Source organism: Phacochoerus africanus, chromosome 4 (genome assembly GCF_016906955.1).
Source record: "Phacochoerus africanus isolate WHEZ1 chromosome 4, ROS_Pafr_v1, whole genome shotgun sequence".
Lineage (NCBI taxonomy): Eukaryota > Metazoa > Chordata > Mammalia > Artiodactyla > Suidae > Phacochoerus > Phacochoerus africanus.
This window is the reverse complement of record NC_062547.1, coordinates 148,860,394-148,874,536: the sequence shown is the minus strand read 5'-3', so window position 1 is coordinate 148,874,536 and position 14,143 is coordinate 148,860,394. Positions and strand designations below refer to the sequence as shown.

At 48.8% G+C, this 14,143-nt stretch overlaps 1 protein-coding gene across 1 annotated transcript in view; it reads left to right on the top strand.

Annotated features, from left to right (window-relative positions):
* Positions 1-7,110: 7,110 nt before the first annotated feature.
* Positions 7,111-14,143, top strand: part of JAKMIP2 (janus kinase and microtubule interacting protein 2) — a 65,983-nt gene continuing 58,950 nt past the window's right edge. The window contains exon 1 of the mRNA XM_047774506.1: positions 7,111-7,384. Within this exon, the coding sequence (XP_047630462.1) occupies positions 7,256-7,384 (129 nt within the window). The 5' untranslated portion in view covers positions 7,111-7,255. The remainder of the gene's footprint in view (positions 7,385-14,143) is intronic.

Below are 14,143 nucleotides of genomic sequence, written 5' to 3'. Positions count from 1 at the left end.
AAAGCCCTCAATAAATGGCAACTCACATCATGAGCTGCCTGATAGCATCACTTACATTCTTTCATGTAATTTTCAAAAAGTCCTACACTGTAGTCCTGTATATACCCATTCCTTTCACCCATGTTTTAGAGATGAGGAACATTAAGACGTAGAGAATTAATGATTTATCCAAGGTCCATATCTCCTAAACAGGTAGGTAGAATTTAAACTCAGGTCTGACTCCATAGCCCATACTTTTAACCAGGAGTTCCCAAAGCTGCATCAGCATCACTAGGCAGCTATTCTATCAAATCTCCAAAATGGAGTGCCAACCAGTCAAGCTCTCCAGTAGATTTAATACAGGCCATAGAAATGTCAGACCTTTTAAAATTATGCACTTTAAATGTGTGCAGCTTATTGTATGTGAGTTATACCTTATTAAAGTTATACCTTATTAAAGCTATAATAAAGTTATACCTTATTAAACAAACAAACAAAAAAAGAGACAAAAGCAAAAACAAAACACAGCCAGACCAAAGATTTGGGAAGCTCTACTCTCAAATGCTATATTGTATTTCCTCCTCAATAAATGTCTATTGAACGAATGAATGAATGATGGCTATAACTCTTCCATTAATATATTCCTGCATTAAGGATTACTCTCAAACAGTGATCCTTATTTGAAAATGCAAGTATTCCTGAGAAGCCATCTCTCAAGTTCTGATATCTGTATCAGAGACCTGTTATAGCAACACTCAGCTCGGTGGCTCTGGGAGGACCTGATTAAGGATAGGGTGGGACCAGAAAGATGAGCTAAAATTCACATCTTTGGTACCTCACAATGTTTCCTGGAGCTAGCACTGCTGTCATTGTAGTTAAGAGCTGGAAACCTAGGGCTCACTTAAAATTCCTTCAAGGATTTTAAAGCTGTGAAGCCGTCTCCCCCATCCCCCTCACCAGGCTTGGCCATTAGTTGAATAAGCCTCTGTCTCTGCTCCAGATCATCTGCTGTGCCAGACATTATCAGTGACCAGGGCTCTGACGGTGTCCAGAAACATTCCACCTGTGTGCAGTGACCCCTTCCAGTGCTCCTTTATGCTCTGGAGCACACTCCTTTGAGAGGTGGTGTCCCCTCTGCATGGCTGACCTCAAACTGCTTAAGCAAAGGCAGCACCACTGTCCAGCAGTTGATGAAGGGATAAAGAAAATTCAGCTTTAGCCATATGCTGGAATAGTATTCAGCAATAAAGAGAAATGAAATATTGATGTATGCTACAAAATGGAGGAACCTATTAAAGTAGAAGAAGCCAGTTACCAAAAAAAGGTCCATATAGTATATGATTCCATTTATACAAAATATTCAAAATAGACAAATCTGTAGAGCAAACAAGTAGATTAGTAATTACCTGGGAGAGTTTGGTGGCAAATAGGAGATGACTACTAGTAGGCAGGAGTTTTCTCTTTGATGAAAAGTTTTAACATTGATTGGGGTAATGGTTGTGCAACCGTGTGAATATGTTTTAAAAAATCAAAATTGCACACTTTAAATTGTGAATTTTATGATACATGAATTACATCTCAGGAAAGCTGTCCAGAGGGGGAAAGGCAGCATAAGGCAACAGAAGCATTTTAGTGAAATGATGGATGAGAATCATGAACTTTCTAGGCACTCCTCACAACTGGAGAAGACTTTGGAAAATTGCCTTCCAACAGAGGGATATATGGGGCCATATTTATGGCCAACTACTTGCCTTGAGGTATCTGTAAAGTGATTGCATCCTTAACTCCCTGTGGTGGTTTTTTCTTCTGCTGAACGTATGTCTCATTTATTAATCCTGTTCTTTTCTTCCGCCCTTATGGGACTAAGTTCACAGTAATTCCAAGACCCATATTAATTACCATAGTAATTCCAAGCCAGGCCCATATTTTATGTTTTTTGAAAAGGATCATAAATTAAAATGTAAAATATGGCAGTTACTTTGCACCCCTTCTGCTGCAAGCAGTGACAGAGAGCTGGTACTCATTATTTACAACGGGAGAGAAGAATGTAATAAAGTTGAAAAGTAGGACATGACTCCATCAAACTCTCTATGTGTCACAGGTGCCACCTCCTTTTTTTTAACGGCTGCACCTGTGACATATGGAAATGACTGGGCTAGAAGCTGAATCAGAGCTGCAGCTGCAGCCTATATACCACAGCCATAGGAACATAGGATCTGAGCTGCATCTGACCTGTACTGCAGCTTGCAGCAACACCAGACCCTTAACACATTGAGTGGGGCCAGGGCTCAAGCCTGCATGCTCACAGAGACAGTGTAGGGTCTCTAACCTGCTGAGCCACAGGGGGAACTCCCACCACCTCCTCTTTCATCCCCATGGCTGTAGCCCCGTTCAGAGCTATCACTTCCTGAGAGAGTTCCATCTCTTGCCTGGACCATTGAAGCTGACTCACTGATTTCCTGCCTCCTGTTTCTCCCTCTTTAATAACTCATCTTCCATCACACTGCCAGAGCTACTTTTCTAAAAGGCAAATACGTGGCAGTGCAGCCCATGGTATATAGCTTGGGTCTCGGTTTCCAATTGCCCGGATTTGAATCTGGGCCTTACCACCCCTCCACTCAGTCACTTTAGGCAAGTAACTTCATCTTTCCATGAATCCCTTTATTTCCCTCTACTTTTAGCGTGGGTTAGATGAGAGCCGTGTAAGTGCTGAATCCAGTGGCGGGCTCATAGCCGTGAATCACCGTGAGCTGTATTAATATTACACGTATATTCAAATGCCACCACGTCTCTCCATCTCTCCATCTCTCCGTGATGGACTCTAATTATTATAAAGGAAATGTGGTCGTCCTTCGTGCAGGAGCCTGGGAAATTTAACCCCAGCCTGTCTTCCTAGTTCCTAACCTCCTTTACACACCTCAAATGTCTGGTTCGAAGTTTTTCTGAAGCTCCTCCCTCTGCCATTTGAGGATCTGCAATGAGAAAAGGCCATTCTTCATTTGAGATGACAGTATGCCTGCGAGGTCGCTGGGAAGCTCTTCCCACACTGCTCCTCCCTCTGTATTGGGACCGCACTGTACGGACTAGAAAGAAGTCAACCAGAGTGGGTTACCTGTCATAGGTAGAACAAACAGGACTTCCTAGCAAACTGGAGAAGGGAAAAGGGATGAAAATAAAAGGAAGGATGACTTCTCAGCTTTGATCAGGAACAACTGGGCATATGTGCTGGTGCCATTTATTGATAGGGGAAAACCTAAGGAGAATAAGGGTTTTGAGGGTAAGGTTTTTTGGGTTTAGAATACCAATCGGACATCCAAGTGGATGTCGTAGGAAGCAGTTAAAGGTACGTGTCTGGGGTTTGGGGAATGGTCAGGGCTATGGCTGTAAGACTGGGACTCATCCCCCGGTTGGCGGGGCCACTCGTAGGTGGGGCCAGTGGAGACAACCTGCAGGAACCCCTGGGACCAGCACCATCTAACCATCAGCTAGAGAAGAGAAGCCTGTTCACTGTACCTGTGAGAGTTTACTCACCCCTACTTGGGGTTAATTACTGTCTTACTTCTCTTTGTGCCTAGTGGAGTTCATCATACAAATTTTCAATAAATTCTTCTTGAATTCATTTCAGTTCTCAAAGGAAAGAATGGTAACCACTTAGAAGTCTCCTAGCCGTGCACTTTAATGATTTGGCAACGTTTGCAAAACAAGCATGAGAGACAACTCCAGTGTCTAGTCTGGGTAGAATATGGTGGAAGGTTCCATGACTGCTGGAGACAGGCTGCCTCCCTCCTTCCCCTTTCCCTAGGACACGCTCCAAAGAGCATGGCCCCACTGCTGATGGGGAAATGGCAGAAAGCCCAGGATTCAGCCTGGTCCTCGAGGCTGAATACCAGGGGTCTTGATAGAACAGCACCTGCTGGAACATAGGCGTCATCAGCAGGACTTGCCCTTCGTTCTGGACCGAAGCATCTACGTGCTCCCAACACCCAGTCTCTCTAGTATCTTCTTTATCTAGTTGTGCTTTTTGCATTGACCTTAACAGTTGAGCATATTTTCTTTTCTTTTTTTTTGTTATAAAAACTGTCTCGAAACAATTTTATTAGATGTTCTGCAACCATATGAAAGTAAAACATGTCTCTGAGATGAATAAGTAGTACTTACATTGCACAAATAAGCACGTCAATATGCATTATTTTAAATATGGGCAAAGACAGTTAAATATAAAATGTATATAACTTTGAGGTATGATAAAAATAATAATTCATGAAAAAAACCCAGAATTTAGATATTTAGAAGCAATTTCAAAAAAGTATTTGTTTACTCTGAAGTCATTAGCTCAGTCATTTAAAGGTACATTTTTTTTTTTGTCTTTTTGTCGTTGTTGTTGCTATTTCTTGGGCCGCTCCCGCGGCATATGGAGGTTCCCAGGCTAGGGGTTGAATCGGAGCTGTAGCCACAGGCCTACGCCAGATCCACAGCAACTCGGGATCCGAGCCGCGTCTGCAACCTACACCACAGCTCGCGGCAACGCCGGATCATTAACCCACTGAGCAAGGGCAGGGACCGAACCCGCAACCTCATGGTTCCTAGTCGGGTTCGTTAACCACTGCGCCACGACGGGAACTCCCTAAAGGTACATTTTTATGGAAAATATATTTAGTGTTTCTGGTATTTACATAGATATCTGAAACCCTAATTCTCATAGCAACCTGGCAGCAAGAATTAATTACGTGAACTGGAGTGGACTGTATTGGGCTGGAGAGTACACATCAGAAGTTGATGACTTTTGCTTTAAAGAAAGATGAAAATCTTTCCCGTATATACCAATTTCTTTCCCATTTGCAGTAAGCTTTTATTATTCCTTGCAGTCTGAGACAACTTAAACAGTAACTAGCACATAACCAAGCGCTATATAATATGAATCAAAGATTTAAAAGTATTACTGCAGATGGGGAAAAAATTGGTATATATGGGAAAGATTTTCATCTTTCTTTTTGTTTTGTTTTTTGTTGTTTTGTTTTTGTTTTTTTGTAGGGCCACACTTGTGGCATATGGAGGTTCCCAGGCTAGGGGTCTAATTGGAGCTGTAGCCACCAGCCTATGCCAGAGCCACAGCAACACGGGATCTGAGCTGTGTCTGCAACCTACAACACAGCTCACGGCAACGCCGGATCCTTAAGCCTCTGAGCGAGCCCAGGGCTTGAACCCGCAACCTCATGGTTCCTAGTCGGATTCGTTAACCACTGAGCCATGACGGAATCTCCGATTTTCATCTTTCTTTAAAGGATTCGTCTTTTCTTACGTCCTTGTTCCTATGACACATTTAAGAATTTGTAAATCAAGGCATATCTTTTTTTCTCTCTCTTCTCTTGCTCCTGTTCTGGTTAGGCCTTCATCCTCCTTCACGCAAGCCACTTCAGCAGCCTTCTATCTGGTCTCCCTGCCTCCATTCTCTCCCCACTCTGCCACCAGAGTGACCACGCCAAAGCCCTGCTCTGTTAGAGCATCCACCTGCCAAAGGCTTCAACAGCTTCCTTGTTACTTAATGAAAAAGAAAAAAAAAAAAAAAGATTCCAAGATCCTAAGGATAGCATAGCAGTTCTCCCATAATCGATCATTTCCAGGCAACCTTTTCAGCGTCACTGCCCATCACCCTGGGCAGTGATCCTGGATTGTAAGTAATCAGGCCCCCATTTCCCCCAGAGTAGTCACTCTGCTTTCTCTTTCTGCACCTCAGCCATTTCTTTCACCCAAGGTGTGGCACCTGTTCTCCACCTGTTACCGTCCTACTTACTCCTCAACTTCCAGGCCATTGCCACTGTCTTCAGGGAGCAGTCCTTACCCCGCGGGAAGGAGAAGTTCTTGTCTGTATTTTTGAAACATCGAGTGTTTATATCCTTAAGGGCAGTTATCATATAGACTGTGGTGATGATGAGATAGACAGACAGTCAGACAGACAGACAGATAGAAAGGGTTGTTGTTTTTGCCTTGGAGCTGTAACATATTCCCTTTGAACATACTGTACTTAGCACACATATAGAAGGAAGTCTAGCAATATTGACTAAATGGATAAGTGAGTGGCCCAGTTAAGCCAGTGTATTCAGCCCCACTTCTCACAGTGCATCCATTATAGAATTCCAGGTCTTTCCATACCAGGTTTTCTTACAGTTGGGGCTTTCTGTGGGGTGACCATGGATCCTCCCGTGGGTGACTTCTTTTCACAAATGCTAATTAAGTCCCTGGTATGTCCTAGGCCTCATGGTGGATTCTTGTGTTTTGTTAAGTTTTTAGGGCCGCCCCTGCAGCATATGGAAGTTCCCGGGCTAGGGATCAAACCAGAGCTGCAGCCACCAGCCTACACCACAAGCACATCAGCACTGGATCTGAGCTGCATCTGCAACCAGTGCAGCAGCTTGTGGCAACACCGGATCCTTAACCCACTGAGCGAGGCCAGGGACCGAACCTGCATCCTCACAGATACTCTGTTGGATTTTGAACCCGCTGAGCCCCAAGGGGAACTCCTCTGGGGTGGATTCCGAGAAACAAGCTGTAAATATGAACGGCACATTCCTGCCCCCACAGACCTCACAGATTCATGGGATTGTAGTACCTTTGATATAACAAGCACATGTGATGACCTGGGGAGGGGGGGAGGTTATCCAGGAGGGAGGAGAGGCCAGCCGAGACCTGGCGGAGTCCGAAAGGCTAGTTGGACTAACTGTGTGTGTGGCTGCATGTGAGAGTGAGGTTCTGGGGGACCGTGTGAGGCGGCTGAGCAGAGGATGGAGAAAAGTGAACCCAGTCGGAAACGTCCTTATGGGCAGAGAGACAGCGTCCGCCAAAGAAAAGTCATTCCTTCCCCCCAGGATGTGAGCGGGAAGAGGAAGAGGTAAGGCTGGGAGACTGAGCAGGTGCACAGAGCAGGTGCAGAGATGTGCGCGCTGGCCTTGGGGGCACTCATAGGTCCTGAAGCATGTTGGGGACCCGGCCAGCCTTGGGCAAGGCGGCCCAGGGCCTGGGCCAAGCAGGGGGCAGCCCTCAGGAGGAGGCTCTGGAGGCAGCTCGGGCTGGGGGCCTGACGGCGCGTGGCCGGGTCTTGGTCAGAGCAGTAAGTGCTGCCTCTGCCTCTCCTAGGGCTTCCAGGACAGCGGCTGAGGAGACCTTGCCAAGGGCCACCACGCAGTAGACGCTGAGCCGTCGCTCCTGGAGAAGCAGCAGTAACATGGCCACCCCCGCTTGAAAGGAACCCCACACTGCAGACCCCGGTGAGAGAGGAACCATGTCCAAGAAAGGGCGAAATAAGGGCGAGAAGCCCGAGGCGCTCATCGTCGCCCTCCAAGCCGCCAACGAAGACCTCAGGACCAAGCTCACGGACATCCAGATAGAGCTGCACCAGGAGAAGTCCAAGGTGAGTGGGCCCCGAGCTGGGCCTGGGAGCTCAGGCCCGCCTCGGCCCCTGGATGGACGTGGGGCCTGCCTGCGGGTGTGGCAGGAGAGAGCAGCGTCCAGGGGACGCAGAAAATAAGAAGGATCTGCTCCTGAGGCCACGCTCGGCCTCCCTGGGAAGCCAGGTGTGACATCTGAGACCCTGCCCCACGACCACCACCTTGGGACACTTGACAGGTGTACGGCCCTGCCGTCCGCCGTCACCCCCGGTGGCCTTTCTGAAACATGTCGCTTGTGTCGCTGCACTGCTCGCAGCCCTCCAAAGGCTTCCGGCCTCCCTCAGCTGCAGGACGCTCCCTGCGGCTCTGCCTCTGGCTCATCCCCTGCTCTCCCCTGGATCCCTCTGCTCCGGCCTCTTCCCTGCACCAGGAGAGACGCGCCCATCAGCACCCATCAGTGCCCATCCGTTTGGGCCTTTGGCTTTGTTCTTCCGGAGGGGGCGCTGTTACACTCCTTCCAGACCTCCTTCGGGGTCAGCCCCAGGACCTCGCATCTGACTCCCATCCCCGAAACAGAGCACATCCCCAGCCCCCCTACTCCCTAGGTCCTGACTCTTGATTCATCTCGGAGCAATTTATGATTATTTATTTACTGCTTAGGGCTTCTCTCTCCCCAGTCAGGTGAAGGCTGAGTCTGACTTCTGCATCCCTAGAGCCTAAATAAATAGGCAGAACTGAAAAACTCAACATCTCTTTGTCAGGTGTGTAGAGGACTAACAGAAAAGTGGGTTCGTCCTTATACCTGTTTCTTCATCGGTGACATAGTGGGATCCTGTAGAGCTGTGATGAGTTTCAATTAGACAAGCGCATAAGGGAATTAGGAGGAGCAAGGAGAACACTCTTATCAGACACTCAGAGCTGCCGGGCACACAGTAAACTCTAAAAAGAATTATTCATAGTAGGAGCCCTTCTAAAATGCTGTACCCTCTGGAGTTCCCTTCGTGGCTCAGAGGTTAATGAACCCAACTAGGATCCTTGAGGATGCGGGTTCGATCCCTGGCCTCGCTCAGTGGGTTAAGGATCCAGCGATGATGTGAGCTGTGGTGTAGGTCGCAGACGCAGCTCAGATCTGGCGTTGCTGTGGCTCCTGTGTAGGCCGGCAGCTGCACCTCCAATTCGACCCCTAGCCTGGAGCTTCCATGTGCCACAGGTGCGGCCCTAAAAAGACAAAAAATAAAATAAAGTAAAATAAAATAAAATATAATATTAAAGAAAATGCTGTTCCCTCGAGGCAGATGCTAACTCGACTTAGGAAAGTCTCTTTACTTCTCTGAGTCCCAGCACTTGAGTGAATACATTAAATGACACTTATCTTACTAGAGGGCATGGATATCAAATAGGAGCACAGACAGGAGAGCATTTTGAAAGGCAGGATGCATTTCTACAAAGCAGAGACAATCGTGTCACCATAAAGTTGCCTTAAAGAGAGAACTTTTTTAAAATTTTTTTTTTGAAGAGGTAACTCTCTGTACAGTAAGGCGATGTTCTTGCTCAGGCCGCAAACCGACAGATAATCTTTTTAATCGACCTCTTTGTCACTGACGTTACTATTACATTTAAGTTATTTTCTCCCAAATCTCTCTCTCCGGGTTTCAGCAATAATAGAGCTTGAACGGGCCAGAGTTCCTGGCCTCCTGTCTCAGCTCCCCCTTGACCTTGGATAGCCAGACCCCCATGTCAAGTGTGGGAGGGGAATGTTTTCGTTTCCAGGACGTTGAAACGACTGTGATGTCCTAAAAACGAAAAAACCAAAAGCTGGCGTGTGAGCATCAGAAAACCAGACTGTTGCCTTTATCTCTGCTCGGGGACAGGGTTCATGGTCTCGGTTTCTCGATCTGTAATGCAAATGACTGATGCTGCTTCTTCACACCTGTGTCTCTCCAGCATCGCTGTGCATTTGCGTAACCTCAGGGAACTTACTGAAAATGGAGAGTCCCCGGGGCCCACCGCCCAGGGCTTCTGACAGTGGGGCGGGTGGAGGACCAGGACTGCGGTTCCAGAAGGTTCTCGTGGAGGGGGCTCTCCGCCTCCACGGTGACAAGCACTGCTCGGTGCAGTTCCTTCCAGGTCTCACTGGTTTTCGCTTTCCCCGGGGCAACGTAACATCTGCGGGGAGGCAGACTCCTTGAATTGTAGTGACCACCGAGTGACAAACTGCATTCATGAGGCTGCCAGTCTGGCCACGGAGGAACCTCACCTGCCCCTGACACACAGAGGGCGAACTCAGCAGAGTTTAAAGGGGCCGAGGCCCTGCAGACCCTGCCACTGCCAATTCCCACCCATTCAAGCCTTGGAGAAGGGTCAGTCTCGACTGTGGAAAGAGCTGCCTGTCTATCCAGGGCCTGGCACTGCTGTTCAAGCCAGCAGATCAGGAGAAATCCCCTCTTCCTCTCACAAGAGATGAGAAGCCAGACTCTGGAATAAAAGCACTGCCTTACTGTCCCCGCTGATGCCCCCACCCCGGCCTCCCTCTCCCTCTCATTTAATTGCCATCCCCGTACAGGGGCTACAGCCAAGCTTCTCTACCTGTCAGCAGCCTTCCCCAAAGAGCAAAGGGAATTTAGAAGGCAAACAAGTCATAAAGCAGTTTTATTAAAATAAATACAGTTGTGTTTCCAGAGGCCCAGGCTTTAAGAGAGAGAATGGGAACAATGCCAACATATGAATTCACTCTCTCGGCCTGGGTACAAGGCTATGATGCTAAAACGACAGTTCAGCCACGGGGGCGGGGAATGGGCTAGTTAAAGAGTGAGACCTTCGGAGCGATGGGGCATTTCTCATTTTTCCAGAAAGACAGTTCATCCCAGCGATGCTTGCTGAACAGGTTGCAGGTACAGGGCAGAGTCACCAATGCTAGCCGTCTCTGTCACCCACGGTCAGCGCCTTTCCTCCTGACCTAAATCACCCAGCTCTTTCCCTTCGCACCCGAGTAACCCTGAGCGGGGGATGAGGTCCCTGTGTCTTCCTTCCCTCGTCTGTCAGGCGAGGTCAGAGTTGTGGCCGCTTCCTGCGTACACGTGTATTGTTTTGAGCAGTTTGTTTGGGTCGGACGTTGTTAAGAGTCACCATTCAGGCATCTCCTTTCGTCCTTGCCACCGCCCTCTGCGATGGGCAGGGATATTTTCCACATCTTACAGAGGAGGAGACAGAGGGTTGGTGAGATAAAGCAGTTTAGCCAGAGTCACCAGCTAGTCGGTGGCAGAGCTGGGTCTCCAGCTCCGCTTCTCTCTCCTCTCAGGTCTGTGCTCTTTTGAAAATAGGTTTCCCCCCCAGGTGGACAGATAGAATTGTCTTATTGAGATAGATGTGACATATAACATTGTATTTGTTGTAGGTGCCCAACCTACCAATTTGATATGTGTATCATTATCAAGCAGTCACCAGGATAAGCTCTAGGTTGAGTCCAGATCCATCGCTCACAAAGTTTTAAGATGCACTCCCTGCGCGAGCTTTGCTGCGAACGGGAGTATCACCTGCAGCCACCGGGCTGTGCGTTACAGCCTCGCAACTAATTTGTTGTGTAACTGGAAGCGTCTTCCTTTTGACCGTTTTCACCCTTTCCTTGCATCTCCTGCATCCTGCCTCTGTCAGCCAGCAACCCACTCTTCTGCATCTACGAGCTCGCGCTCTCTCTCTCGATTCCGCATGTGTGTGATCTTACAGGATTTGCCTTTACGTGGCATTTCACTTGGCATCGTGTTGCACATGACAGAAGTTCCCTGCTTTTATGGCTGAATGATATTTCTGTGTCTATGTGTGTGTGTGCGTGTGTGTTTGATATCACATTTTCTTTCCCCATGTATCTGTCACTGGACCCTCAGGTTGTTTCCATGTCTTGCAAAGCCTGTGCTCTTAAAATATGTGAAGGTCGGGAAAATGCCCAACACCTGAGGCAGAGGAAGAGCGACAGAACTTCTCTTTACACTATTAGGCACATTTCAAGTGGAGAAGCCAAACGGGAGAGGAGTGGAAACATAGGCACATCCTTGTCCTGTAGAGGCTTGTGCTTCCACTGCAGGGGAAGGAAACACAAATATTAGACAGGGCCCACTTGGGGGAGTAGAAATTATCCAAAAGATTGGCGAGATTATCTAAAAGACTCTCGATAGGCTGAACCTACAGATAAGTAGGCCACTGTGACTGGACCTCAGGCGTGAGCGCTACGAGGATGAAGCACCTGCAGTGGGAGGCAAGAACAGAGGAGGGTGTTTCTGCCGGATGACTGACGTTGGCGTCTCTGGGGCTGCATTTGTGCACCTGTAAAATGAGCAGACTGGGAGCGAGATAAAAGAGCGAAGGGTCTCGGAAGGGTGAGGACTAGTCAGGAAAGGGAACCCTCCGCTCCGGCTCTTCGGGGCTGTTCCCTGACCACCGAGGTCGTACCACTGTTCCCTGGTTCCGTGTTCGCTGCCACGTGACCCTGTAATATTTTACTCACCCAACTCTGAACTGTCTGAAGTCATCTTCTTTGTTGATTTGCTTCTTTTTTGCCCGCTGCCCTGCCAAAGTGAAATGTATGCTTCCACGGGTAAGAGATCATGCCTGCTAAGTAAGGGGTCCCCAGTGCTTGCAGCGCTGCCGGGCATGTAGGAGCCCCATCCTGTTTGTTCAATGAATGTTCATGATTCTTTTTAAAGCATTCCCAACAAGCCCGTGGCATGAGTACCTTATAGCATTTATTTAGGCAGGAAAAAAAAAATGTATTTATTCAGGCGGTTCGGGTGGAGAAAGCATTTCCTCCCAGGTCTGTTTTTTTTTTTTTTTGGACCAGCACTCCGAGCCGTTAAGCCGGGGTTCTTTTCTGTTTGTCACCTCTGTGGCCATGGTGAGGCCGTGATCCACTGCTCAGGTTGTGTGAGTCGACCAGGGATTGCTGTGAGATGTGAAATCCACCCATCCTCTCCCTCAGAAGCCCCCTGCAGCGGCGGTGACTCCCACAAGCACAGAAGGGGTGGAGGCACAGGAGCAGCGGACAGGGCTCCCGGGGTGCAGGCAGCGAGGCAGGGGCCGAGGGGAGTCGGCTCCAGACCCAATTTCCACCCTTGGAACAGCAGCCCTTCAGTCTGCAAGGCACCTTCACAGCCCTCACAGAGAGCCTGGGCCAAAGGCCTGGTAAGACTACCCTTCTGATGTCCCTGAGAAAAGAAACGAGTTCTAGCCGCGTGACTCATTTGCTGCCAGTGACGGAGCCAGGATGGGAATTCCCATCTTCTCGAAGGTCAGGGTCACTCCATCCTGCTCCAGGGCGCTCCCTTGTCCCCGGCCAACCTTCTCTCTCCCCCAGGGCACGTGTTCCGGAGCTTCCAGGTTCACAGCCACGTCGGGCATCCCGTATTTCCTGCTGTCTGCGGGTTTAGTTTTGTTTTCAGGACATCTGAGTGGCGAAAAGCAAGAACTGAAAAGAGAAGCTTTGGTACTTGCCCTGTTGATAGAGTCTCCCTTACACTCAACCTTCCGGGGGGGCTGCCTTCCCGTCCTTCGCATCTCCTGTTTGAAAAAAGAGGCACGTGGTGCCCGTGAAGATCCCGGCAGCCCCCTGGCAGTTTATAGCTCTGCAGCAGCCCACGCAGATAATCCAAGCTGAACCTTTTGCCAGCTTATCTTGTCTTGATAACCTCGCAACCCTCCTTACCTGGGTCGGGCTGTCCGATGTTTAATGCTAGGTTTCTAGCATCACCTTGAAGTTCAAGCATTGCCCTCTTTATCTTGGCAGAATTTACAGTGGCATTTTTCAAAGGCCAGACCAGAGGGAGGACGGAAGAGGGAAATACAATGTGAGGCCAGTGGGGGCGAGTCGTGAGTTTTCTTCCATCTGTCATGTGGAGGCTTTCCCCAGCAGGATTAACCGTTCCTAACGCTCTTTGTTTCCTGAAACACCTCTGGGAAAAAAGGCGCCCGGGACGGGTAACCTTCAGAGCCCTGCTCAGGGCTCACCCTGTGGCCGAGTCCCACCTCAGCCGCCAGTCCTGTGTTCACGTCATCCAGGTGTCTCCTAAGCTAAGATGTCCCTCAAGGCGCCTGGAGGAAACCCAGTTTTAGCTTCGAACCCCCCTTTTCGTCATGCTCTTGCCAGGGTGGTCACGGTAGCAATTCACAAGGACAATAACACGCGCCCTTGTGTTGTTGGTGACGTGGGGATAGCATGACACGGTATCATATGAACGTGTGCAGCCCTGTGCGTCAGAACTCAGAGGCTGATCTCCCATGGGTCCCCGCCTTTCCAAAGGACTTTGCATACCTCGTGGGAGCCTGTCCTCACAACCACCGCATGAGAAGCTTAGATCATCAGTCCTGATTTACGCATGAGGAAACCAAGGCTGAGACGGGCGCCCCAGCTTGTCGCTCTTTCCAGAGAGAACAAGGAGATTTGGGGTGTCCCCTGACCTGGCTCCTGGTCCACCCTGGCTCCGATCGGCCCTCTTTATGTTATATGCTTGTATGAAGCCTGTTCCCCACTTTTCTCATCTGAAATTCAGGTTCTGCAAATACTGCTTCATCATAGAGCTGCCGAGGAGGTCAAATGTCCTGACAGGTAGAAAGCCTTTCAAAAGGGCCTAACTCAGCCGTAATGGGCTCAGCCCTCGATGAAAGCCAACTGTGATGTGATGGGGTGAATTTCCTCTCCAGAGGACATTCCCAGCCATCAAAATTGATTCTCTCTTCAACGAAATCATTTTTTTCCATTTCAAAGTATTGTCACCTTCACATTTTTTCACTGTTAC